Here is a 25690-nt window from a genome sequence, read left to right as displayed (position 1 = left end):
CAATTTAGAAAACTAAAGCACACTAAAGTATGAGCTAGATCCACCTTCAATATATGTAGCTAAGCCCTGCCCACAATTCACACCTTAAGGGAGCCTGAAACTACTCTTGATTAATTACCTGAGAACTAATTGCTTTAGACCTACTTCAATCACACTGCAATCAACACTACCAAACAGCAAAAACTAGGTACAGTATACAGTATGAACCAATTGTGTTTTCAAAAACAGTACAAAAGTTAAAAACCTACCTTACCAGTGGAGAAGAATCCAATTTAGAAAACTAAAGCACACTAAAGTATGAGCTAGATCCACCTTCAATATATGTAGCTAAGCCCTGCCCACAATTCACACCTTAAGGAAGCCTGAAACTACTCTTGATTAATTACCTGAGAACTAATTGCTTTAGACCTACTTCAATCACACTGCAATCAACACTACCAAACAGCAAAAACTAGGTACAGTATACAGTATGAACCAATTGTGTTTTCAAAAACAGTACAAAAGTTAAAAACCTACCTTACCAGTGGAGAAGAATCCAATTTAGAAAACTAAAGCACACTAAAGTATGAGCTAGATCCACCTTCAATATATGTAGCTAAGCCCTGCCCACAATTCACACCTTAAGGAAGCCTGAAACTACTCTTGATTAATTACCTGAGAACTAATTGCTTTAGACCTACTTCAATCACACTGCAATCAACACTACCAAACAGCAAAAACTAGGTACAGTATACAGTATGAACCAATTGTGTTTTCAAAAACAGTACAAAAGTTAAAAACCTACCTTACCAGTGGAGAAGAATCCAATTTAGAAAACTAAAGCACACTAAAGTATGAGCTAGATCCACCTTCAATATATGTAGCTAAGCCCTGCCCACAATTCACACCTTAAGGAAGCCTGAAACTACTCTTGATTAATTACCTGAGAACTAATTGCTTTAGACCTACTTCAATCACACTGCAATCAACACTACCAAACAGCAAAAACTAGGTACAGTATACAGTATGAACCAATTGTGTTTTCAAAAACAGTACAAAAGTTAAAAACCTACCTTACCAGTGGAGAAGAATCCAATTTAGAAAACTAAAGCACACTAAAGTATGAGCTAGATCCACCTTCAATATATGTAGCTAAGCCCTGCCCACAATTCACACCTTAAGGAAGCCTGAAACTACTCTTGATTAATTACCTGAGAACTAATTGCTTTAGACCTACTTCAATCACACTGCAATCAACACTACCAAACAGCAAAAACTAGGTACAGTATACAGTATGAACCAATTGTGTTTTCAAAAACAGTACAAAAGTTAAAAACCTACCTTACCAGTGGAGAAGAATCCAATTTAGAAAACTAAAGCACACTGAGAGTGTGCTTTAGAGACCACGCCCTTTTCTGTTACAACTGGAAGAGGGTACAGAGACCACACCCCTTTATGTGAGACTGACAGTAGGTACAGAGACCACTCCCTTTTCTGTTACAACTGACAGTAGGTACAGAGACCACACCCCTTTCTGTAAGACCAACAGTAGGTACAGAGACCACGCCCTTTTCTGTTACAACTGACAGTAGGTACAGAGGCCACACCCCTTTTCTGTTACAACTGACAGTAGGTACAGAGGCCACACCCCTTTATGTGAGACTGACAGTAGGTACAGAGGCCACACCCCTTTCTGTGAGACTCATAGTAGGAACAGAGACCATGACCGTTTCTGCAAGACTGATAATATTACAGAGGCCACGCCCACTTCTTTGAGACTGACGGTAGGAACAGGTCGTGCCTCTGTCTCAGACCTGCATTTGATAAAGAAGCCACGCCCCTTTCTGTGAGACTGAGAGTAGGTACAGAAGCCACACCCATTTATGTTACAACTGCCAGTTGGTACATAGGCCACACCCCTTTCTGTGAGGCCAACAGTAGGTACAGTGACCACGCCCTTTTCTGTTACAACTGGCAGTGGGTACAGAGACCACACCCCTTTATGTGAGACTGACAGTAGGTACAGAGGCCACACCCATTTATCTGAGACTGACAGTAGGTACAGAGGCCACACCCCTTTATGTGAGACTGACAGTGGGTACAGAGGCCACACCCCTTTCTGTGAGACTGACAGTAGGAACAGAGACCATGACCCTTTCTGCCAGACTGATAATATTAAAGAGGCCACGCCCACTTTTTTGAGACTGACGGTAGGAAGATGTCGTGCCACTGTGTGTCAGACCTGCATTTGATAAAGAAGCCACGCCCTTTTCTGTGAAACTGATAGTAGGTACGGAGACCCCACCCTTTTTTGTGAGACTGACAGTAGGTACAGATGCCACGCCCCTTTTAAATCAGCGTTAGCTAATCATCTAACCATCTAACCAGGCAGCATCATCAACCAAGGTTTCTTGGTTACCATGACAACGTCCCATGCCAGTGGCTCCATCCCAAACCTCACGCCCTAGTGCACTAAATAACCTCTCAGAGTAATGTGCTGACCGAGTTTGTTATTTTGATACACACTCTTTAGTGCAGCTGCGTGCGGTTTGGGACGGAGCCGCATTGAGAAAGTATTTACTATGTGATAATCTGTTGGAAGGCTGTGTGTGCATTTGAGGCTGTTTGTGTGTGTGTACGTACCTCTAGTGGATTTCTAGGTGTGTGTGTGTGTGTGTGTGTGAGATAGAAAGACTGAAAATGGCTATTGGCTGTGTTCCAAACTGCTTTTGGGAGTAAGAGCCCTCAAAGCGTTTCTCATAAAATGTTTGATTGCTGAGCGGGAGGAGTTTACAGTGGATATCTCACACTCACACACTCTCTCTATCACACACACACACACACACACACACACACATACACATTCATACACTTCCCAAAGAGGAGTGCTTGTGTGTGTGAAATGAGTATCTGCGCACAAGAGTTTGTTTACTCCCAAAGTGAATTTTCTATTTGTGTGTGTGTGTGTGTGTGTGTGTGTGTTAGTGGTGAAAGCCTTGTTAATTATTTAAGAGCATGTTTTGATTTATTTATCAAGGTTAAGCTGAAATAACAGAAGAGATTAACTTTGTGTGTGTGTGTGTGTGTGTGTGTGTGTCACCTGCCTCAGTAGCTGCATTAGGTTTTTGTTTCAGTGCTGTAACCCAAAAAGGAACTTTGGCAGGCTTTGAGATTGAGACGTCCTTCAGTTTTTTTTTTTTTTTAAACGGCCGCTAACTAGCTAATGATAACTAGCAGAGAAAGAGACAATAAAATCAGGCAACATCTAATTCAGGAATCAGTGAGCCAATGAGCGAACAAATCAATCGCAAATCAAGTAAGAGAATCAGAGAGAAAAAGTAAACAATCACTGGGCAAAATCAGCAGGCAAATGAGTAGTAATGGGAATCTCCAGTCACCTCCCGATACAATGTTATCACGATACATCTGTACTTGAAGTGTTGTACTTTGCTACATTTAAAATCATATTCGCTACTGAGTAAAAAATAAATAAATGAAAAAAAATAATAATTAAAATAATGCAATGGAGAAGGGGAAAAATGCATCCCGGAAACCACTGCACTGAATGATTGATGGGCGGGAGAACAAACGCGCTAAACTCACAAGAACGATTGAGGAGGACTAAACAGATGCCAGTGATGCAGACCTAGCTGAAAGCGAAATGCCATCAGATTCTTATGAAGCAAACCGCTGGCCATATTTAAACGACCAGTGTGACCAGTTTCTTTTAAACACAGGAAAGGAAACAGCTTCATTATGCAAAGGTACAGTAAGGTTTGTATCTGATCACCGGTCACGGGCAATCACACTGAAAACCAGATGACTGCTCAATGACTGATCGACCGGTTCAAACTACACAAAAAGGATTTTTCTTCTTGAACACTGTTTGGTGTACCTTATAGATTTTTGGCTGCTAATCATAAAAATCACTCCCAAATCCATGTACAGTTTTTTTTTTTCCTGATTTAACTTTGCTTTTGTGATAACCCTATCATCAATATTTTTTGCACCCTTGCCGTGCCCAGGTACAGAATGAGGGCCGGTTGGCTTCCAGTTCACTGGTTCACCTTGCTTACATGTGTGCTGTAGGAGCCATGTTTTCATTTGAGTATTCTCCCAACCACTAGAGGGCGGTGTTTCATAGTTTGGGTGTTTTGCCTGTGGCCTGGGGTTATTTAAGGTCAACTGTTTGTCATTCAGGTGTGATGATTAAGGAGGCGAACAGTTTTTTACTGTGTTCAGTGATAGGCATTGGTCCAAAAGGGGAAGACTAATAAACGTTCATCTTGTTATATGTGTGTGAGAGCATGAGCCTTATTGAAAACACGTAAGAAAGTAATCTATTAGTCATCAACCGGTAGCATTTAGAGGTACGTAGAAGCAACATATGCTATTCATTGTGAATCTGTGAGGCATCATAGTGTGACGTATTGTTTCAAAATATAGCACTGCCTCAGTAGCTATGCAGCAAGTAAGTTAGAGGCTGTAGACTTTTAACAGGACTTATCATGGTCAGAATGTTTTATCATTGTCACAACAGCCATGATACATTCTTCTACATTTGTACATTTGTATACACTTACGATTCAAAGAGGCTCAATGACTGCCCTTGTAAAGAAAGCACATCAATTGTACTTTTTGGCTGTAAAATTGGTGATCAAGACAGGAAGTGGGTGCCAAGAGACTTCGGTTTATCAAAAACAAAAGCTGAATTGCTGGGCTCGAGATTTGTATTTGAGGTTACCAGGTATGAAAATTTCATTTTTTGAAGCCGCCAGGACGATATAATCGACTTCTTTGCACAAGTAGACAATCTTGCCTTCTGTGAATACACTGAAGTTTGTGACCATGACCCCGAAAAGTGACGTCTGTTTATTGATTCATCAGTGTTGAATCAATGGCAAAGTTCACCCTTCAATACCTGTTGACTACGCTGCAAACATAAAAGAAACCTACGAGAACATGGAAATGCTCATGTAAAGTACAAGTGGAATATCTGTGGAGATCTAAAAGGTGTTGTTTTATTACTGGAAAGATTACCAAAAAAATTATTCTAAAAAGATCTGGCTATGCCGCAAAAAGTTAATTCCAGGACAGGAAAATATGGTGTATGAACAACTTATAGACCATAAAAAAATATTTTTGCCTCCTCTTCACATAAACCTGGGACTTATGAAGAATTTTCTGAAAGAAATAAACAGGGAAGGTGCAGGTTTTTGTTATTTAAGACAAATGTTCCCAAGAATAGTTGATGCCAAGATCAAAGAGGGCATTTTTGTTGGTCCTATTGGACATATTATGGATGACACTCAGTTTGAAGGTCTGATGGTTAGGCCAAAACAGATTGCTTGGAACGCCTCAAAGATGTTGTTGACAGTTTCCTTGGCAATCACAGAGCTCCAAACTACATTGAGCTTGTGGACAATCTTCTTAAAACCAACCAATCAATAAAGTGCAACATGTCATTCAAGATTCATTTCCTCCGCTCACCTTTAGAATTCTTCCTTTCAATTCTTGGTGCCATCATGATGAACATGGTGGTGTCCTTTTATCAGGACATTGTTATAATGGAAAAGAGGCAACATTGGGGCAACGGGAATCTTTAAATGCATGCTGACTTCTTGTGGACACTGAAACGTGATGCAGAGCTAAACACTTAATTCTGTTTAACTTTCACAGCATATGAGAAACATGAATACACTTAAATGCATTATATGCCAATAAAATAATAACTGTCAATTTTCCACATGATGCAGCCAAACCAAAACTATATTTGTGTTTACCCATAAGGTGCCTATTACAAAAAGCAACAAGTTTTCAGAAAGCAAAAATTGTTGTGCAGTGTTCGTCAGTGAGTGCATCAGTGAGTGAGTCAGTGAGTCAATGAATCAGACAGTGAGTCAGTGATTGAGTCAGTGAGTCAGTGAGTCAATAAATCAGACAGTGAGTCAGTGAGTCAATGAATCAGACAGTGAGTGAGTGAGACAGTAAGTTAGTGATTGAGTCAGTGAGTAAGTGAGTCAATGAATCAGACAGTGAGTCAGTCAGTGAGACAGTGAGTCAGTCAGTGAGTCAGTGAGTCAATGAATCAGACAGTGAGTGAGACAGTGAGTCAGTGATTAAGTGAGTGAGTCAATGAATCAGACAGTAAGTCAGTGAGTGAGAGTGAGTCATTGAGTGGGTCAGTAATTCAATGAATCAGACAGTAAGTGAGACAGTGAGCCAGTGATTAAGTCAATGACTGATACAGTAAGTGAGACAGGGAGTCAGTGAGTGAGACAATGAATCAGACAGTAAGTCAGTGATTGAGTCAGTGAGTGAAACAGTAAGTGAGACAGGGAGTAAGTATGTGAGACAGTGAGTCAGTGATTGAGTCAATGAGTGAGACAGGGAGTCAGTGAGTGAGACAGGGGGTTAGACAGTGAGTTAGACAGTGAGTGAGACAGGAAGTCAGTGAGTGAGACAGTGAGTCAGTAATTGAGTCAGTAAGTGAGTGAATCGTCCATTGAAAGGGAAATGTATGGCGAGAAAGTGATGTGAACGAGTCTTATCAGTTAATGAATCACCTACTGAATCTGTGAGTCTGAACAGCGCGTTAATGAAGTGTGAAGCCGCCTGTAAGGTGTGAGTTACACGAGTCAGTGAACAATATAAGTTAACAATCAGTTAATACCATTAATAATAAGTCAATAAGTGTGTAATAAAGGGAATCAGTGAACAAATCATGAATCAGTACAGAACAAGTCTGAGGAAAAGTTGTAACTGAAAATGACTTCCACTGTAGTGTGTGTGTGTGTGTGTGTGTGTGTGTGTGTGCGTGCGCGGGAGTGTACATTGAGTCAGTTGAGTAAGTAACCCAAAGCGACATGTTGCCTCCTGAACTAGGTCACCAACCAGAGCCGAGTTCTACGGTGTGTGTGTGTGTGTATGTGTGTGTGTGTGTGTGTGTGTTTTGGAGTCTGTGTTTATCTGGATGTCTGAGTCTTCAGCTGTGTTCACATCATTATCACACACGTGTCTGTCGTCTGGTCTGATGTAACCTCAGTGTGTGTGTCTGTGTGTGTGTGTTGTAAGGTCTGTGCTGAAAGACTCAAAGTCTAATTGGATCAGTTTTAAGTTGTGATTCATTAACCTTTTGACTGCTGCAGCTGCTCCTATAGACATCACACACACACACACACACACACACACACACACTCTTCTCTCTTGGCTTACATGTCTGTCAAAAAAAGCCTTTATTAAATATGTGGAATGTGTGTGTGTGCTTTAAGGCGACACGTGAAGCCCGTCTTCCTCTAAAACTTCATTAAAATGTGGTGATGAAACGATTACCCGAGTGTACGTGTGTATAATTCATCAATCTTGGTGGAATTTAATATTTTAGCAGATCATATGATCAAACATCTTGGCGTAATATTGCACCGTTTGTTCGTTAATCTCAGACTCGTTCGGGTGTACGGCGCAGTGTGCGACACTTGCCGGAGCTCGTGTGTGTGTGTGTGTCAGTCGGAGTGTGTGTTCGGTGTTTGTCTATCACTGTTTCTTTGGACAAGAAAGATTAACGCTCGTTAGACCGCAGGGGTGTGTGTGCCGTGCCAGATGCACGGCTCAACTGGGAGCTGTGGGAGTGCTGGGGGGCGAGCGTGTGAGGGTGAGCCGTGAGTCAGAGGTGGAATGTTGATTAGATTATTATTATTTTAAATTATTCAATTCAGTAGCACTAATATTTACTTACAGATATTTTATTTATTACAAGTATTCAAAAGTATTAAACATTTTTATTATTAAATATATTTTAAAAATCCTGAAAGTATCTAATAAACACTGAAACACTGTTGTGTTGTCAAGAGTTTAAATCCTGTCAGTCATTCGCGCAACACTCCAGTCCAGCAGGTGGCGGTGTTGTGCTTGTAAATTCAAAAGACAGAACGAGACTCCTGCAAAATCAGAGTATTTGCAGAATTAATATATTTTTTTACAAGGACTTGGCTAAATTATAAGAGCATTAAACTATTTTAATTAATTCTGAATCAAAAGTGGAGTTACTAATTCAATAATTCAAATAAAAAATGAATCAGAAGCAATAAATTTAAACGCACAGCTCTAATCTTAACATTTATTCAACTTCCTTTGTCCTGCCTCTTTGGCCAACGTCTCTCAGGGGGTTGAACTTTTTACCTAATAATCACATTCATTTAATCACGTGAGACATCTCACGTCTTCACGTCTTGGTGCTGGTGCGAATCACTCATTTTAAAATCATTTTTATTACATAGTTTTAGTTTCTAAACGGCTCAGCTCGCTGCTCATGCCGACCTGATCTGAGAAAACTCTTGTTAGGCTCGTACTCGTGAGGAGACTCTGAAGATTAAACAGAACAGAGTGCGAGGCTTTAGGTCGCTGGTCAGTGAGAAACGGTTTTTTTTTTGTTGTTTTTTTTTTACCTGCAGCTGCAGCGGAGAAATCGATCAGCTGTGTTTGTTATTAATCTCACATCCCTGTACAGACGACATAAATGAAAGCTGTACTTCCTCTGGTTTAATAACCAGCACACGCCACTTCTGCCTACAAACTGAACACATTTAAATGTGTGTGTGTGTGTGTGTGTGTGTGAGGATAAATATCCTGACCAGCTGTTCATTACTGACAGAACAATGGAGAGCATGTAGAGACAGACTGAGAGATAATCAACCAGTGTGTGTGTGAGTGTGTGAGTGTGTGTGTGGGAAGAGCGAGGGCTATGTAGTACACACCTATACTTTGATATATACCAACAGTATGTGTATGTGTGAAAAATATTTTTAGAGATTTTAAATATTCTTTAAAACATTTTTTATTTCCTGGTTTTACACGTTTACATTACATTTACATTTTGTTTTACATTTTATTTTTAATAAATAAATAAATACATAAGTACCTCAGAATAAAAATTTAATCCGTCCTGGATGTGAGGACTTAATTTCGTATTGTGAATCCCATTGTACATATATAATGTAAATAAATCGCATTGTCCCAAATAATGTAAACGCAGATAATCCGTACAAGCCATCCAGAAATATTACTAATATTACCAATTTCCAACACTATTATCATATTTTTACATATAAAAAACAACCAGAACATTTAGAAAAGACAGGTAAATTAAGTAACATATCACATAAATATACATAAAAATTCACTTAACCTTATTTTATGATTCCTCTTGGCACAAAATAAAAAAAAAAACTCATGTAAACTCCAAAAAAAAAAAAAGTTTTCTCGCTGCACTTGACTTTTCACTAACGCAAACGAGGTTTGAACGGGTTCTGGACGTACACACAACTTAGCTGGCAGTCAGTTCGACTTAAAAAAATTTCCGATTTTAAGATAAAAATTTGTGAGGCATGGGGTTCGTATGCTGAGGAACCTCTGTAATAAACAGCATTACGGAAAATTTTAACATTTAAAATATTCACCAAGAAAAACTCAACCTAATAATTTTTTTCTAAAAATATGTATTTAAAATGTATTAAAATAAAAAACCCTGTGTTAATATATTAAATTAAAACAGTGAAGTTTGAAGAATATATCTGAGAGAAAAATATAATGATAAAGATCAACTTTATTTGAAAGTTATATACACAGGGGCTTCCCAAGACATTCATATTGTCTAAATATTTCATGAAAATTTATGCTTTTATTTATTTTGGGTTTATAGCTAAAACCATGACGTTCACCTCAGGGGTTTAAAGAAATGTAAAATATTCATGCTCTGCTTATAAATGTGATATGAAGCCTTATGCAGGTAATATTCTATGAGTCTGTAATTCCCGAGAAATTCTATATCCACCTCAAATATAGGCTTTATATACAGTATAAGTGTATATATATATATATATATATATATATATATATATATATATATATACACACACACACACACACACTCTTGTAGATTCAGTCTGATTTATAAATCAGGCTTAGCTTCCCATGTCTCTCTGACACACACACAGGAATATAAATATTTTTTTTAAATGTCAACTACTCTGACAGAGCGGAACTAATCTCGTCAGGACGGCGTTCTGCCGAACGTTTAGTGCTGCGACACCGCCGGATCAAACGCTACGCTTCATAGTTCCAAGAAAATTCCAGAACAAAGGATTCATTTGAACCCAACTCCTCCAAAAACGACGTCTTTTTTTCCTGTTAATGCGTTCATAATTCTACCATTAACGCTAATTTTCCAAGAAACATTAAGTGTAATTTAGACGCAAATATATATATATAAATATATATTTTTTTTACCGTTTTGAAAACACACCTGAGGTAAATGTTGACTTTCCAGATAAGTCCATCTGGTTTCCAGATGGTGTGTGTGTAAATATAACTAAGACGCAGGAACACTAAGTAAAATGAACCCTGGAGTTGCTGGAGCTAAGACGGTTTAACCTGCAGGGTTCCGGCTCTGTTCTGTCTGAAACACTGTGTGGAGATGAAGCTGTTGGTGTTGATGAGGTGTAGAGTGTTTAGTCGACGCCCTTTTATCCAGAGACGCCTCTAGAGGAGCTTTGGGGTCTCAATCAAAAACACATCCTCATGGTGGAGCACATGGGCAGCGCCTCAGAGCTCCATCCAGAACATTTAGTCCAAACCAGGTGATTTGTTTTACTGACTTTAATTAAAGGGTATAAATTAAAGGTTACACACACACACACACACACACACACACACTACCTCAGCTGATGGGGGGGTTTAGTGCTCACTGTTTATTGGCAGTGCAATTTATTAGTAGTAGTAGTGGTAGTATAGTAGTATTATATTTTCAAAAGAGGATTAAAGCTACGAAAACATAAATTTATGAGACATAAGTTCTTACCTTTTATCTAAAAATTCAGGCTTATATCTTAGAAGGTTTTATTCTCTTTTAAACAATTCTCTTTTAAAAGAGAATTCTGAGAAACAAAAAATTTTATTATGAAAAAATAATCTGGATTCTGAGGGGGGAAAAAATCTGAATTCCGAAAAAAATAAAAAGCATTCTGACAAAAAAAACAAAACTAAATTTTAAGAAATAAATTCTAATTTTGAGGGAAAAGAATTCTGAGGGGGAAAACTGAATTCTAAGAAGAAATATTAAAATTCTAATAAAAAACACATAAATCAAAATTCTAATTTTAAAAAAAGGTCAGAAATCTAAGGGGAAAAATAATTCTAAGAAGAAAAAAAACTCAGAACTTAATTATTTTTTATGCTCTGAACCTGATCCTCTCCTGTAATACAGCAGTACATTTAAATAACCTGAATAACTTCCATTTCTATTATTTCATGTTAAGTTAATTAATTCTCCCGGCTCTGTCTGTGCTAAAGGTGATGTGCTGTGACTCAAAACACACGCTTTGCACTTGATCAGAATATACACACACAAAGAAAATCAGAGTTAGAAAAAATTAAGTAAGATAATTTCTGGTAAAATTTTGATAAAACATCCCCATTAAAACCACAACATGTAACGGTTCAGTATAAAGGAGATGTTAATGATAAATCAGGATAATAAGTCATTTACATCAGGAATTGGATAGATTAAATTTGGTGTATATTTTTCTAACAACCGTAAAAATCTTTAAAAAGTAATTTTTTAAAAACCTGTTGTGTGTGTGTGTGTTTTCAGATTCAGATCGTATTACAAAAGACAAGCACTGAAGGAGAAATAAACTTAGACAAAAATAGCATAAGGGTTGGAATTAAAAACAGCTCTTGGAAGTGCACTTAGACTTTTGGATATTTTGTGTGTGTGTGTGTGTGTGTGTGTGTGTGTGTTGGTGCTGAAATTAGAGCGTTTTGCATTGGCTGTACTCCAAACTGCTACCGTTTTTGAGTATGAGCGCTCGGAGTGTTTTAGATCAAACGCTCGATTGCCGAGAGCTCAGTTCCCAAAGGAGCGCTTTAACCCAATACGCACACACACACACACACACACACACACACACACGATTGAATCCGTTGCTGTGAGAAATGTTTGTGCAACACTTTGAAAGAATGCCAAACACTGACTGTATCTAAACGTGGGCGTGTCCTCGAGGTTGTTTACTCTCTTTAACCGCCTAACGTTCGCACGTTTTTTTCAGACGGACACACAGCTCCCGCAGCGTTACCTGGTTCTAATCGGATTGCTGTTTATCTAATGTTTGACAACGCTCTTATTTAATGCTATTTTTTATGAAGTTACAAGCTACTGTAGCTGTTTATGCTAAGCTCACATTCCCCCCTCTGAATGTAGCTTAATTATTAGCAGGCTAATGCTAACTTAAACAAACATTAAAGCATCAGTCCCGGAGAAAGAAACGCCCCAGACCCAGTTTGTAAGTTCCTGGCATGGAAAGTTCTGGAGTTTATTAATGAAATAGTTCCTGGGTTCCTGAAACAGTTCCCCTTTCCTCCTACACTTCGTTTCTGTTGTAGCAGCGTGCCTAGAGTTCCTGAAAATGTTTCTCCAATGGAAAGATGTCTAAAATTCCCTGGCTTTGTAAACAGTTTACGCGAAAGAGACGCATCTAACATTCCGGAGTTCCTGTAATGGAAAAGCATCATCCACATTTCCTACAGTTTTTTTTTTATTATTATTTGTAGTGGAAGCAGGTCTTAAATTGCTAAGCTTTTCTCAACATGAGTTCCTCAAATGGAAACACACACACACACACACACACAGCAGTTGTTTCATAGGTGGAAAAGTCGAAAAGCTTTTAAATAGCCCGTGCTAAGTGCTACATTACTGCAGTGTGTGTTCGGTGTGTTTCGTGATGAGTTTCTCATAAATGATGCAGGAGAACGAGGAGCGGCGTTCAGGTTCTGGCTCCGAGAGTCTGAACACGACATCACTTATTAATCACCGCTGTGTCAGGAACTGACTCCGCCCACTGAGTCCATTAACTCAATGGACTGACTGTGTCACGCCTCCTTGACGTGTATATGTGTGTGTGTATATATATATATATATATATATATATATATATATATGGCTTGTGTCTGTCAGTCTCAGTACAGGAGACGTGGCCTCAGTTTGTTGGTCTTGGTAAATAAGGTATGTCCTCTTTATGGCAGTCACATTGAAGGAGGCGTGGCCTCTGTGCGTCAGTCTCAGTGAAGGAGGCGTGGCCTCTGTGTGTCAGTCTCAGTGAAGGACGTGTGGCCACTGTGTGTCTGTCACAGGGAATTAGGCAGAGGTGGGTAGAGAAGCCAAAAATTGTACTCAAGTAAGAGTAGCTGTACAGTGGAACCTTGGATTACGAGCATAATTTGTTCCAGAAGCAGGCTCGTGTTCCTAAACACTTGTAAACCAAATTGAATTTTCCCATAAGAAATAATGGAAACTCGAATTATTTGTCCACAGCTCAAAAAAAAAATTATACATAAAATAATTAACATGAAATATTAAGTAAAAATAAAACAAATTAACCTGCACTTTACCTTTAAATAAAGTTAAAATAAATCCTGACAGATAAGCGTTTTTGTTTGTTTGCGCAGGCTGTGTGTGTGTGTGAGAATCTAAGTAAGGAGCCCTCCCTCTCCCCCTTCTCATCTTACACAATTACCTTTCCTCCACTCTTTTCACACACACGCACACACACGCACACACACAACAAAACCGCTGGTTTATCGAAAAAATAAACAAGAAATCTCTCTAATGACACTCGATTGAGCGACACACTAACAGAATCACTGCTGTAAAGCAGAGAGAAAGTGTTTGTGTCTTTGAAGGTAAAATTAGGAGGGGCTTGTGTAGACAGCATGCAAAGAGCAGGCTGAGCCTTGAGCAGTCTCTGAGACTTGCTTTTGCTTTACACACGCAATGTACACACACGCATACAGACCCAGTAAACAGTACACGTGCGCACGGATGTTGATAATACCAGTGAGAGACACCAGCAGAGGAGACGATTACCCACAATTCCGCACAAGAGAGAGAAAAACTCTGACGCTAGACGTCAAAACAAGCGCATGCGTAATACATGATACTCGGTACTCATAAACCAAGACTTGTTCGTTTTCCAAGTAAGATTTTATTAAAAGTCTTTGCTCTTCTTGCGGAACACTTACAAACTGCGTTACTCGCAATCCGAGGTTTCACTGTACTTCAAAATAATCTTACTCAAGTAGAAGTGAAAAGTATTTGGTGAAAAGATACTTAAGTAATAAGTAACTGTTTCATTGTAATGTACGATTATAATTTTTTTTTTATTATGTAAGCAGCCAGACAAAATGATAAAATAATTTACAAATTCTGACATTTCCAAATAATAAAATAAACAAAATAAATGTAATAAAATAAATTAATAAAATTATATCTTTACAAAATAGCAAATTAAGGAATAAAAAAACAAAAGAAAAAATAATGGCTGATGATTTTTTTTTCCCGCTATGCAGCATTTGTGTGTGGCCATGTGACTACTTGTGGTTATTGTTATTTGGCTGGTTGGTCAAAGACAGTCATGTGGTAGATCCAAAGGCTGCATTTCTCTGGAAAAAATTAAGAATATTTAATGTGTAGAATAAATGTTTATAAAAGTAATGAGTCGAGTGTAGCGGAGTAAGAGTAGCGTTTCTTCTCCACAAATCTACTCAAGAAAAATTTAAAGTATGGTGCAGTAAAACTACTCATAGAAGTAATTTTTTTCCAAAAAGCTTCTCATGTAAATCTAACGGAGTAAATGTAACCTATTACTGCCCAGTGCTGAAAGTAGGTGTGGCCTATTGGTGATGGTGCTGTAATGTTTAATCACGCTCAGTTTAAAATAACGTGAACAAATGCGTGAGCTAAATTGTAAAATTGTAAATGTACATCTCTCTTTCCCCGTCTCTCTCCCTCTCTGTGTCTCTCTCTCTCCTCGTCTCTCTCTCTCCTTGTCTCTCTCACTCCTTGTCTCTCTCCCTCTCCGTCTTTCTCTCTCTCCCGGTCTCTCTCTCTCTCTCTCTCTCTCTCTCTCTCTCTCTGAATGAGATGTCAGTGTGTGTTATTGCTGCTCAGTGCTTCTCCACAATGCAGCTTTATTGTGAGTCTTTCTATATAAACTGTGACATCACTGATTATGATTGTGTGTGTGTGTGTGTGTGTGTGTGTGTGTGTGTAAGGATATCTTACATACTGTATAGCTTTCTTTTATAGTTTCTATCTACTTGCCTTCCATCTATCGCTCCTTTTGTTTTTTCCCATTCTCTGTATTTCTACCTTCTTCCTTTTCTCCTCGTCTCTCTCTCTCTCTCTCTCTCTCTCTCTCTCTCTCTTTCTCTCTCTCTCCGTTTATTGCAGTCTCTCATGTCGAGCTGACAGATACATGACCCAGAAAACCCTTAAGCATTTCACTCTCAGATTGTTCTCTCTCTCTCTCTCTCTCTCTCTCTCTCTTCGTGTTAACATCTTTAAAAGTTTCCTCCACTTTCCCTCTCTTTTAATTTCACTCTCTTTTTACTTCCAGCTCCTTTATCTCTCTTCAGTATTTATTATTCTCTCGCTTCATTCTTGTAGATCATTAATGATTTATATTTGCTGCTTGAGAATGTGTGGAATGAAGCAGTAAATGTGTGTGTGTGTGTGTGTGTGTGTGTGTGTGTGTGTGTGTGTGTGCTTGTTAAACGGTAGTTTATGGGCTGATGGTCACATAAAGCACACGGGGACCTGCCGCCTGTCTGGAACACGAGACTACGACCACTTTTTTCATGTTCAATTTGCATTTGTGTGTGTGTGTGCCTGTGTGTGTGTGTCTGTGTGTGTGTGCCTGTGTGTGTGTGCCTGTGTCTGTCTGTGTGTGTGTGTAATAGAGAGACACACACAACATGCTAGTTATAACACAATTCTTTTCTGTATGTGTGAAACAGGCAGCTGTGATTGGCCGGCGTCAGTTCAGTTCAGAAGAGCGAATGTTAACAACAGTATTACATAAACAATTATAAAACAGTAATTACATTATAAATAACATCAAACATTAAAATTTATAAACATTATAAACATATGAGATAGGAAAGGATATCATATTAGGTACACACAAACCAAACCAAGATAAATAAATAAATAAATAAATAAATAATATTGAGTGTCTCTTTGATTGACAGGTCTGAGCTCCGCCCCTCACACCCAGCAATAAGATTTAAACTCCTGACAAAAAGAAGAACACCTGAAGACTTATTTTACGTATGGAGTTCAGTAGTGAGTTGTGTGTGCGTGCGTGCGTGTGTGCGTGTGTGCGTGCGTGCGTGTGTGTGTGTGTGTGTGTGTGTGTGTGTGATCGGGGTCAGCTTGGCTTGTCCTCGTGCTGCAAGCGAACAGACAGACACCACAAGGATGAAAACATCATGAAACTGTAAAGAGTCTGATGAAGTGAGAGAGAGTTTTCTCACACCTCTCACTGCATTTCATGTCTCTCTTTGTCTCTTTTGTCTCTCTTCTCCTTTCTTCGTCTTTCCGTTTCTGTCTCTCCGCATGTTTAAAGTCATCTCTCTATCCTACTCCATTTTATCCTACTCTCTCTTTCCATTTTGTCTCTCTGTCTGTCTCTGTTTATCCGTTTCACTCATTTATGTCTCTCACCTTGTCCTCCGTCTGTCTCTTCTTTCCTTTACTGTCTATTCATCCGCCGTCACTCTGGATCATCATCTCAATTACTACATCGTCATCCATCTCTCTCTCTCTCTCTCTGTTTCCTCCCTTCGTCCTGTCCTGCTTTCCCTAAAAAGGAGGCCTTTCATGTGATCTTTCTCTCTCTCTATCTCCCTCTCTCTCTCTCTCTCTCTCTCTGTTCCTGCATGTTCTCTCGCACCCCTGCAGCTTTAGTAAAAGAATGGAGAGATAAAGAAATGGAGAAGAATGGGAGAGAGAGAGTTGGGCGAGAGTGAAATAAGCGAGGGACAGATGGAGAGGGAAAGAATGTGAGAGAAAAGAAGTGATGAGAATGAGTGAGACACACTGAACAGAGAGAACGAGAGGGAAAGTTATTTCTCCTTGTGTAAGATCCAAGTGTGCGTGCGTGTGTGTGTGTTTGAAGGAGGTGTTTAGCGAGCGCTCTGGTGAGTGGGCTTGTGCTAGCTTGATTTAGCGCTGCTCTGGATGCTAGCCCGCTGCAGGCGTTTGTGTTTTGGATCTTTAGCCAAGTGTCTTTTTTTCCTGTAGCTGAGTTGCAGGTTTTAACGCGTTTTGCTACGCGAGTCATCGACACGTCGCGCTGAGCTGCAGCCGCGCGATAGCTGGATGATTGCCAGACTAAATCAGAAACTAGTTGATTTAATGAGACGTGTGTCAGGTGCGAGATAAACCAAGGAGATTTTATGCTTTGCCTAAAATGACTCCTTCACTCCATCACTCCATCACTCCTTCACTCCATCACTCGCTCACTCCCATCACTCACCCACTCCATCACTCCATTCCAGTCACGGAATTAATCCTGGGCCCGACTTAATGATTCACTAATTCATCACGGTTTGACTCAGTGATTCTTCTGGTCATTGTCTGACTCAGTGATTCTGTTGTTCAGTGTCTGACTCAGTGATTCTTTTATTTAGTGTCTGACTCAGTGATTCTTTTATTTAGTGTCTGACTCAGTGATTCTTTTGTTCAGTGTCTGACTCAGTGATTCTGTTGTTCAGTGTCTGACTCAGTGATTCTGTTGTTCAGTGTCTGACTCAGTGATTCTGTTGTTCAGTGTCTGACTTTGTGATCTTTTTGTTTAGTGTCTGACTCAGTGATTCTGTTGTTCAGTGTCTGACTTTGTGATCTTTTTGTTTAGTGTCTGACTCAGTGATTCTGTTGTTCAGTTTTTAAAATAATGTAAAGAAATAATAATTAAATTAAATGATTAAAATTAACAACATTAACATTTTGAGTGTTTGTGCAGGTAAATGATTCAATCCGATTTGTGCAAATGATTATTTTAGTTGCGGAGCAGCTTTAACAAACAAAATTTCAAGCATCGCAAATCACATGATCACAGCGAGGCAGCGTGGAATAAACACTGTGTTCATGACGAATAACGGAGGAGAGTCCTGTTCAGAATGCTGGAATTCCATAGAATCAGGAAACGCAGGTTGTTTTAAAGCCTATAATCGTGTGTGTGTGTGTGTGTGTGTGTGTGTGTTAACGTGGGTAAGTGTACATGTTGTGCCACAAGAAGTGTGTGACCTGTTTCATTCTCCTCTACAGGAGCTCAACTGTCATGAAAGGCTGTACACTCTCTCTCTCTCTCTCACACACACACACACACACACACACACACACGGAAGATATTGTGTGTCAGAAAGCAGTGGGAAGACTCAGCACTGTGGTCACACACTGTCTCACACACACACACACACACACACAGGTTTAACTCAGCAAGAGCTTCACACTTGTTCTCTGTCTGTCTGTCTGTCTGACCGATCACCTGTCTCACTCTCTCCACCTGTCTCTCTCCTCCCACTGTCCCCCACTCCTTACTGTTGACTTCACCTTTCTCTCTCTCTCTCTCTCAGCTACCTCGGACGGGACGAGGCAGGGGTTAGACAGCATGAGAGGGGGGGCGTGTGCAACACGAGGCATGAAGGTTGTGCTCAAAGTGGGACAGAGTGAGTACCATCATCTTCTTCATCACCATGACAACCACAATCATCATCATCATCAACATCATCAAAGATCTCCATCACCAGCATGTTCTGTTCAGTAATAGTTTCTTTGTAATATTGTTCATCCTTTAATAATAGTGTGTGTGTGTGTGTGTGTGTCTATGTGTGTGTGTGTGTTTATCCCCACAGGTGCATATGGTCTTCCCCCCAAACCAAAACTTGATCCCGGTCGCTCCAGCAGCAAATCTTCAGGTTTATCTCCCTCACCCGTTTCACTCTCTCACCTGTCTCTCTGTTAAGCTCGTCTGTTTCGGTCTTATGCACTCATTACCTACCTCACCTGTCTCACTCCCTCACCTGTGTCTCTGTTAACCTCACCTGTCTCACTCCCTCACCTGTCTCTCTGTTAACCTCACCTGTCTCACTCCCTCACCTGTCTCTCTGTTAACCTCACCTGTCTCACTCCCTCACCTGTCTCTCTGTTAACCTCACCTGTCTCACTCCCTCATCTGTCTTTCTGTTAACCTCACCTGTCTCACTCCCTCATCTGTCTTTCTGTTAACCTCACCTGTCTCACTCCCTCACCTGTCTCTCTGTTAACCTCACCTGTCTCACTCCCTCATCTGTCTTTCTGTTAACCTCACCTGTCTCACTCCCTCACCTGTCTTTCTGTTAACCTCACCTGTCTCACTCCCTCACCTGTCTCTCTGTTAATCTCACCTGTCTCACTCCCTCACCTGTCTCTCTGTTAACCTCACCTGTCTCACTTCCTCCGTCTCTTTTTTACGCTTTCATTAGCTATCTTACTTGTCTCTCTCTCTCTCCATCTCTCCATCTTTCTCTTCTGTCTCACCTGTCCGTCTGTTAACCTCATCTGTCTCTGTCATGCACTTATTACCTACTTCAAATGTCTGTCTCTATGACTCCATCCTTCTCACCAATGTCTGCCTTACACCTCTGTCTCTCACCTGTCTCTCACCTGTCTCTTACCTGTCTCTCTTTCTCTCAGATCAAGGCACGGACTCCCCGAACATCGTGAACAGGCCCGAGACAGGAGGCATAGATACAGGCGACAACGCCATCTCTTCCTCACTCACCGTGGTGATCTTCAGTGCAGTGGGCGGAACCTTCGTCCTGCTCCTGGTCGCCGTGGTGATCGGGGTGGTGTGTTACCGCAGGAGGAAAGCCAAACACTCGGAAACACAGCGCCCTAGCCGGTCTCTCCCAGCCCTCACTCCCAGAAGGTGCGGGGCCAACATGACAGGAAACACCGGAGTCATGTCAGGGGGAAACATCACCGGCGGCACAGAGCCCAGTGACATCATCATCCCGCTGCGGACTTCTGACTCCGCCTACTGCCCGCACTATGAGAAGGTCAGCGGCGATTATGGACATCCGGTCTACATCGTACAGGAGATGCCTCCTCAGAGTCCCGCTAACATCTACTACAAAGTATGAGGAGGAACCTGGAAAACTCTCACAGTCCCACACACACACACACACACACACACACACACACAAAGACCGGAGACTATTTCTGTCTTCACTGAAACATCTCCTTATCATACACACCCTTGATCGACCGGAACACGTTATATGTGTGTGCGTGTGTGTGTGTGTTTGCATCGTTGGTGTTCTACAAGACTAATGCTGCTAACATGTAATGAAAGCTTATAGCCCACAGTTCATCATGTTACACTACATTTGTGTGAATAAATCATCCCACACACACACACACACACACACACACACAGACTGAATCACTTTCTTCCTCGGCAGAGAGTTTGATGTCATCAGCACACACATAGGCTCAGGTGTGGGGGCGGGGCTTAGTTAGTTCATGCTGGTCAATGCTAAATGTGAAGGTGGTGTATTTTCAGTCGTTCTCAGTATTATTTTTCAGGTTTTTCGACACATCTGAGAGAAACGTTGAGGTTCCTGATTATTGTGTATATTTTTTACACAGTTTACAACGGAAGATTTCAACATAATTGAGCAACATAGAGCTTGATATTAGCTAGATAAACATTGTTAGCTTCGCAGTGTTATATTTTCAGTGTGACTAATAATAGTAGTAATAGAATATCTAATGGTAAATAAACATTTAATATTAAATATTACATTTCTTTAATATTAAAATACCTAGCGTAATATTTGCAGTTTGGCGATCGGCCATAATATTAAACCCCGTGCTTATTATTGTCTAGCGCCCCCTTGTGTCACTAAAACAGCCCTCTGAAGGTGTGTGTGATATCTGGCACCGAACCGTCAGCAGCAGATCCTTTAAATCCTGTAAGTTGTAAGGTGGAGCCTCCATGGATCAGACTTGATCAGACTTTCCACTGGAGATCTGGAGAATTTGTAGACCAAGTCAACACCTTGAACAACTGTCATGTTCCTCAAACCATTTCTAAAGAGTGTGTGCACTGCGTCAGGGCGCATTATCCTCCTAAAAGATGACATTGCCACCAGGGAACAATGTCTCCATGAAGAGGTGTAACTCGGTCTTTAACTGTGTTTAGGTAGGTGGTACCTGTCAGATTAACATTCATATGAAGGCCAGGACTTGAGGTTTCCCAGCAGAAGATCACCCAGATCCCATCAGAACATCACCCAGGTCCTGAGGTTTCCCAGAAGAACATCGCACAGCTCCCGAGGTTTCCCATAAGAATTTTGTCGAGAACTCAAGGACAAATAAAGAAAAGAGGATAAGAATTCTAAACAATTCCAAACATCTTCTCTCTGGTTCCTGATGTGAAGCTGTTAATAAACCTGACAGATGTTATCTAAGCCCCCCTTTGTGTTCCTCATCGGGCAGGTGGTTTAAGTGGTGGCTCTTCATGCTGGAGATGGTTGATTCACGCCCCAGGGAGTGTGGTTTAGATGAGTTGTGTGTTTAAAATGTCTTTACAACCAATTAACTAAAATCTATAATAAATAAGCGCACCCTTTGTTTTATTTATCTTCATAAAACTTCCCCAAATGAGCAACTGGAAGCATTTTAAACTCCTCCCAGTCATCAATGATGTACAGAGTGTGTGGGTGTATTTTGATTAGTGGTGCTATCAGACGACTGAGAGGAAATCCATGGTATGTGATAAGCAGTGACCACATGTAGTGGTGTAGTGATTAGTGTCACAGTCTTCACTGTGTGGTGTTGCTAATTCAACAATGTTAGGTTTTACTTTTGCTGTAGATCAAGATTACACATGTAGTGTACAAGTTCTATAAAACAGAGTTACAGTATGAGTTCATGAAGCTCATGTGGATGAGTGTGAGTATGAGTGCCTGTAGTTTATGGGGAGTACTTGCTGCAGGACCAAAAGGTCACTGGCTCAAACCCTGTCAAACCCAGTCCTGCCCAGCCGTGTATGGGTTAGTGCACTGATGTATGATGTTGCTGGTGTCAAGCTCTATAAAACAGCACACTAGTATAAGTTCCTGTAGCTCATATGGTTGAGGTTGCTGGTTCAAACCTTAGCCAGGACTCCAAGATAAGAGTCTGGATGGTTCAGGAAGTAGTGGAAGGTGCCAGGGGGCATAACCTGAGGGGGTTAAATCTGGGCAGCTTCCCCCCACTGGGTTGAAGAAGGAGAAGAAAAGGGTTTTGGAGCCTGAAGAGAGGATTGACTTAGTTTCTGCATAAATATAGAAACACTGTCACCCACACTTTCACTGGAATTCTCCAGCATCATTTTCAGCAACCACCTCTTCCTCACTCCTCCACTAGCACCACTTCCTTCTTCTCCTCCATCACCTTTGTCCACCCAATGTCAGCAAGAGCAGGGACACACCAGATTCGAACCAACAACCTCCGAGTCCAGCAGCAAGGCTTTTACCACAGAGCCACCAAGTCTCACACCAACCTGCAGCTCTTATAGCACCTTTGTCTTTTAAAATGACACCCATGGAACCAAAAAAATTATAATCAAGCTTCTGCAAACCTTCAGCATGGGTGCTCTGTCTAGCCTTCACTCCTCATGTGCACCAGAGACCCCTAGCCGCTTAAGACCCTGTCGCATGTTCTCCTTCCTTCTGACCTCTGCAGTACATCCGAGAACATCCCACAAGAGCTGCGTTTTTGAAGATGCTCATCGCAATCTAGCCTTTGTCAAAGTCACTTGTGTTCACGTGTTGCCTGATACACACCACCCCTTAGACACACCCCTTACTGGTGCCACAAGAAAGTCAATGTCATGGCTGATCGGTGTTTATGTAACATCTAGAGCTAATATTAAAGAATATAAACATGAACCAGTTTCAGGAAATCTTTCATTTATTAATAAACCCAATATTACTGCACGAGTTTCTCTTCATACAGCCATAAGTTCATGTTTTTGTGTTTATATTTCTAAAATAATCAGTTATTTTACTAGTTATGGAGGCTATATGCTTCCTGGGCGTGTTAGCAACATTAGCGTTGTAACTAAAGACGCGAACATGACAAAACAGACATGGCTCGGTTCGCTAAATACATTTTGGGATTAAAGGTGACATTGTGGACATTTTAATTTCAGACTGTGCTGAACACTGTGTGTGTTTGCGTGTGTGTGTTAAACTAAAGAACTTTCTACACACCTGCAGCAGAGACTGGCAGTTGTAGTAAATGTTTGGATTGCATGTGTGTTAACGATGTCCTAAAACCTCACAAACACACTGTGAGATGGAACAGTTGAAATATTGAAGTGAGTGGTTTTAAATCTGTGTGTGTGTGTGTGTGTGTGCGTGGTGTTTATTCCGATCCTCGCTCACATTTCCCTCGGCGTGTTTATTTCAGTCGCCGTGAAACCAAAAGCGCCGGCGTTTCCCTCCTCCTGCGTTTGTCCCGATTTCTCCTGCTGTCTTTCTCTTTACACGCGTCTAACCCTGACTTCACACCGCCAGCACTTTCCCGCCTCACGCTGGTTGTTAGTTGCTTCCAGACGACCGCACGCCGTCTCTCTACAGCTCTACAGAGAAACAAATCAAAAGGAAAATAATTTAGCGACAGTGTCACCAGGTGAGTTCACTCATGTTTATGTTAGACAACTAAGGTTTCTCCTTGTATTTCTGCTCAGAAGAGAAACTGCTGACTCTTGAGGACCCTGGAGGATAAAAAAAAAAAAGCTCAGCTGACCAATCAGGAGACATAACTGGTCGTACTGAGGTGACAGTTCACGAAGCTCCGCCTCTTAACACGTTTACACAAATAAGACAATGAACAACGTTCTCACGCTGTTCATTTATTCCAACACCATCATCACCACCTCACACCTTGTACGCGCAAAATGCCACACAAGGCACCGTGAGGGTTCTTTGGAGGGATGGAGCGCTCGGAGTGAACGGCAGAGTGTTTACTTCTTTGGTCTCAATCTGGAGTCACAGTCAATCAAGGAGTGATCCTGTCAGTTTCCGTATCCACGTTTAAGTCACGCAGCCCTACGAGCTAATCACAGAGACGGTGGGTGGGCAGAGGCTCCTCCCATCTGGAGTGTCTATCCATTATGAAGCAGACTCGATTAGACGTGTGTAAGCAGTGCCAGTTGCCTCGATATTCCAAAAGTTGTTTTTTTTTGTACCGCATTGAAAGTTTTCCTTCCTGCTCCGCCTTGAAATATAAAATGGTTATTAGAAAACAATCAGAATACAAGGAGGATACGACTGCTGCTTTCATAAAAAACTCTCTTATAAAACACCATAGAATACGGTTATCCTCTTCCATAAAACGTCTCTGGATTGATTTGCTACTCCTATAATAAAACAACTTCTAAGGTAAATACAAGTAATAAGTGTCAGTAGGACAACTCATCAGTGGGAGGAGTTTGATGCACATTGATGACATCTCAAGACAGCGATCAGTTATAAAACTGCACATCTCTTTCCTCCTGACCGCGGCATCCGATACTGATCAATTATCATATTTTATATCACGATAGGTTTGAGTTACTTCGATCAGCGCCTAGCTATCAACGTTTCACACTTGCTTCTCATCTGCGAACATTTTAATTTGCCCCGCCCACATTCTGGCACCTGAACGATGTCATGTCTCTTCGTCTCGCTTTCGGTTCTTTAACTTATCTTCTTATTTCATGTCCTTCCATTTCATCCACAGACTGTTGAGATTCGAGCTGTGACCGACGTCATTGGCATATTAATTGTGTCATCACTGTGCAGCTCACCTTCACTCAGACACGCACACACACACACACACACACACACACACACTGTTCATATCACAAGCTGTCTGTCTTATCCCTTAGCTCATCTCCATGATCTCTGAATTTGAAATCAAAACACCGTTCTGACAGAAACTCAAATGACCCACGATAAAGTGAGGCCATGGTCCTCTGTGTGTGTGTGTGTGTGTGTGTGTGTGTGTGTGTGTGTGTGTGTGTGTGTGAGAGAGAGAGAAAGAGAGAGTATGTGAAAGAGAATTTTGTACGTGTTATGTGATGGACATGCTTTCAGGCTACAGTCTAATAATAACCAACTCAAAGGAGGACTGACGCTCTCTCTTACACACACACACACACACACACATGCACACAGATTTTCTATACAGTCATCTGGGGAAAAAGAAAGTACACCCTCCTTTAATTCTGTGCTGGTTTAAAATATATATATGAGAGCCTAAATAGCAATGATTTTGACCTCAGAAACTTCTATAAACTAGCAGTTTTTCTCTGGTTAGAACAAACAAACACAAGTAAGTTCAATACAGCGTCGTCTTTCCCTTAAAGTAAACCAACACCCAGAAACCCTCCCTATGTATTCAGCCAGGTGTTATTACAGATGTGCATAGGATTACATAATCACTGAAAAGTGTGTGTGTGGCTCTATGGAAGCAGAACTCTGGGCAGGTTGATGTTCTGGAGCGTTCTGGACTTCCTGCCCAGAAGTAGTGACATTAGCCATGACATCAGAGGCTGTGAAGCTTCTCATTGGCCTGCCCGAGTCAGGAGGGCGTCTCCAAACCGAACCAGCAGATTCAGCATTCGAGGATTGTGTACATGTTCACGGAGAGTGTCCAACCTTCCCAGGAGCGAGCGGTCAAGCAAATTCGGTCCAAGATCAGACCGCTTCATCATCGGAGAGTTTACAGAAAAACCCAAAAGCTCCATCATGTGACCTACTGTACAGGTCTTTGTGAGCACATTCCTGACACATGCTG

General features: G+C 40.9%; 1 protein-coding gene across 4 annotated transcripts in view; it reads left to right on the top strand.

Moving 5' to 3' along the window:
- Positions 1 to 24895, top strand: part of efnb3a (ephrin-B3a) — a 42572-nt gene extending 17677 nt beyond the window's left edge. For all 4 annotated transcript variants that reach the window (XM_053516361.1, XM_053516360.1, XM_053516359.1 and 1 more), the window contains 3 exons: positions 18451 to 18543; positions 18730 to 18792; positions 19550 to 24895. In XM_053516361.1, coding sequence (XP_053372336.1) covers positions 18451 to 18543; positions 18730 to 18792; positions 19550 to 19998 — 605 coding nt within the window. In that variant the 3' untranslated portion in view covers positions 19999 to 24895. The remainder of the gene's footprint in view (positions 1 to 18450; positions 18544 to 18729; positions 18793 to 19549) is intronic.
- Positions 24896 to 25690: the final 795 nt, after the last annotated feature.

Source organism: Clarias gariepinus, chromosome 17 (genome assembly GCF_024256425.1).
Source record: "Clarias gariepinus isolate MV-2021 ecotype Netherlands chromosome 17, CGAR_prim_01v2, whole genome shotgun sequence".
NCBI lineage: Eukaryota > Metazoa > Chordata > Actinopteri > Siluriformes > Clariidae > Clarias > Clarias gariepinus.
This window is presented reverse-complemented; position numbering and strand designations above follow the sequence as displayed.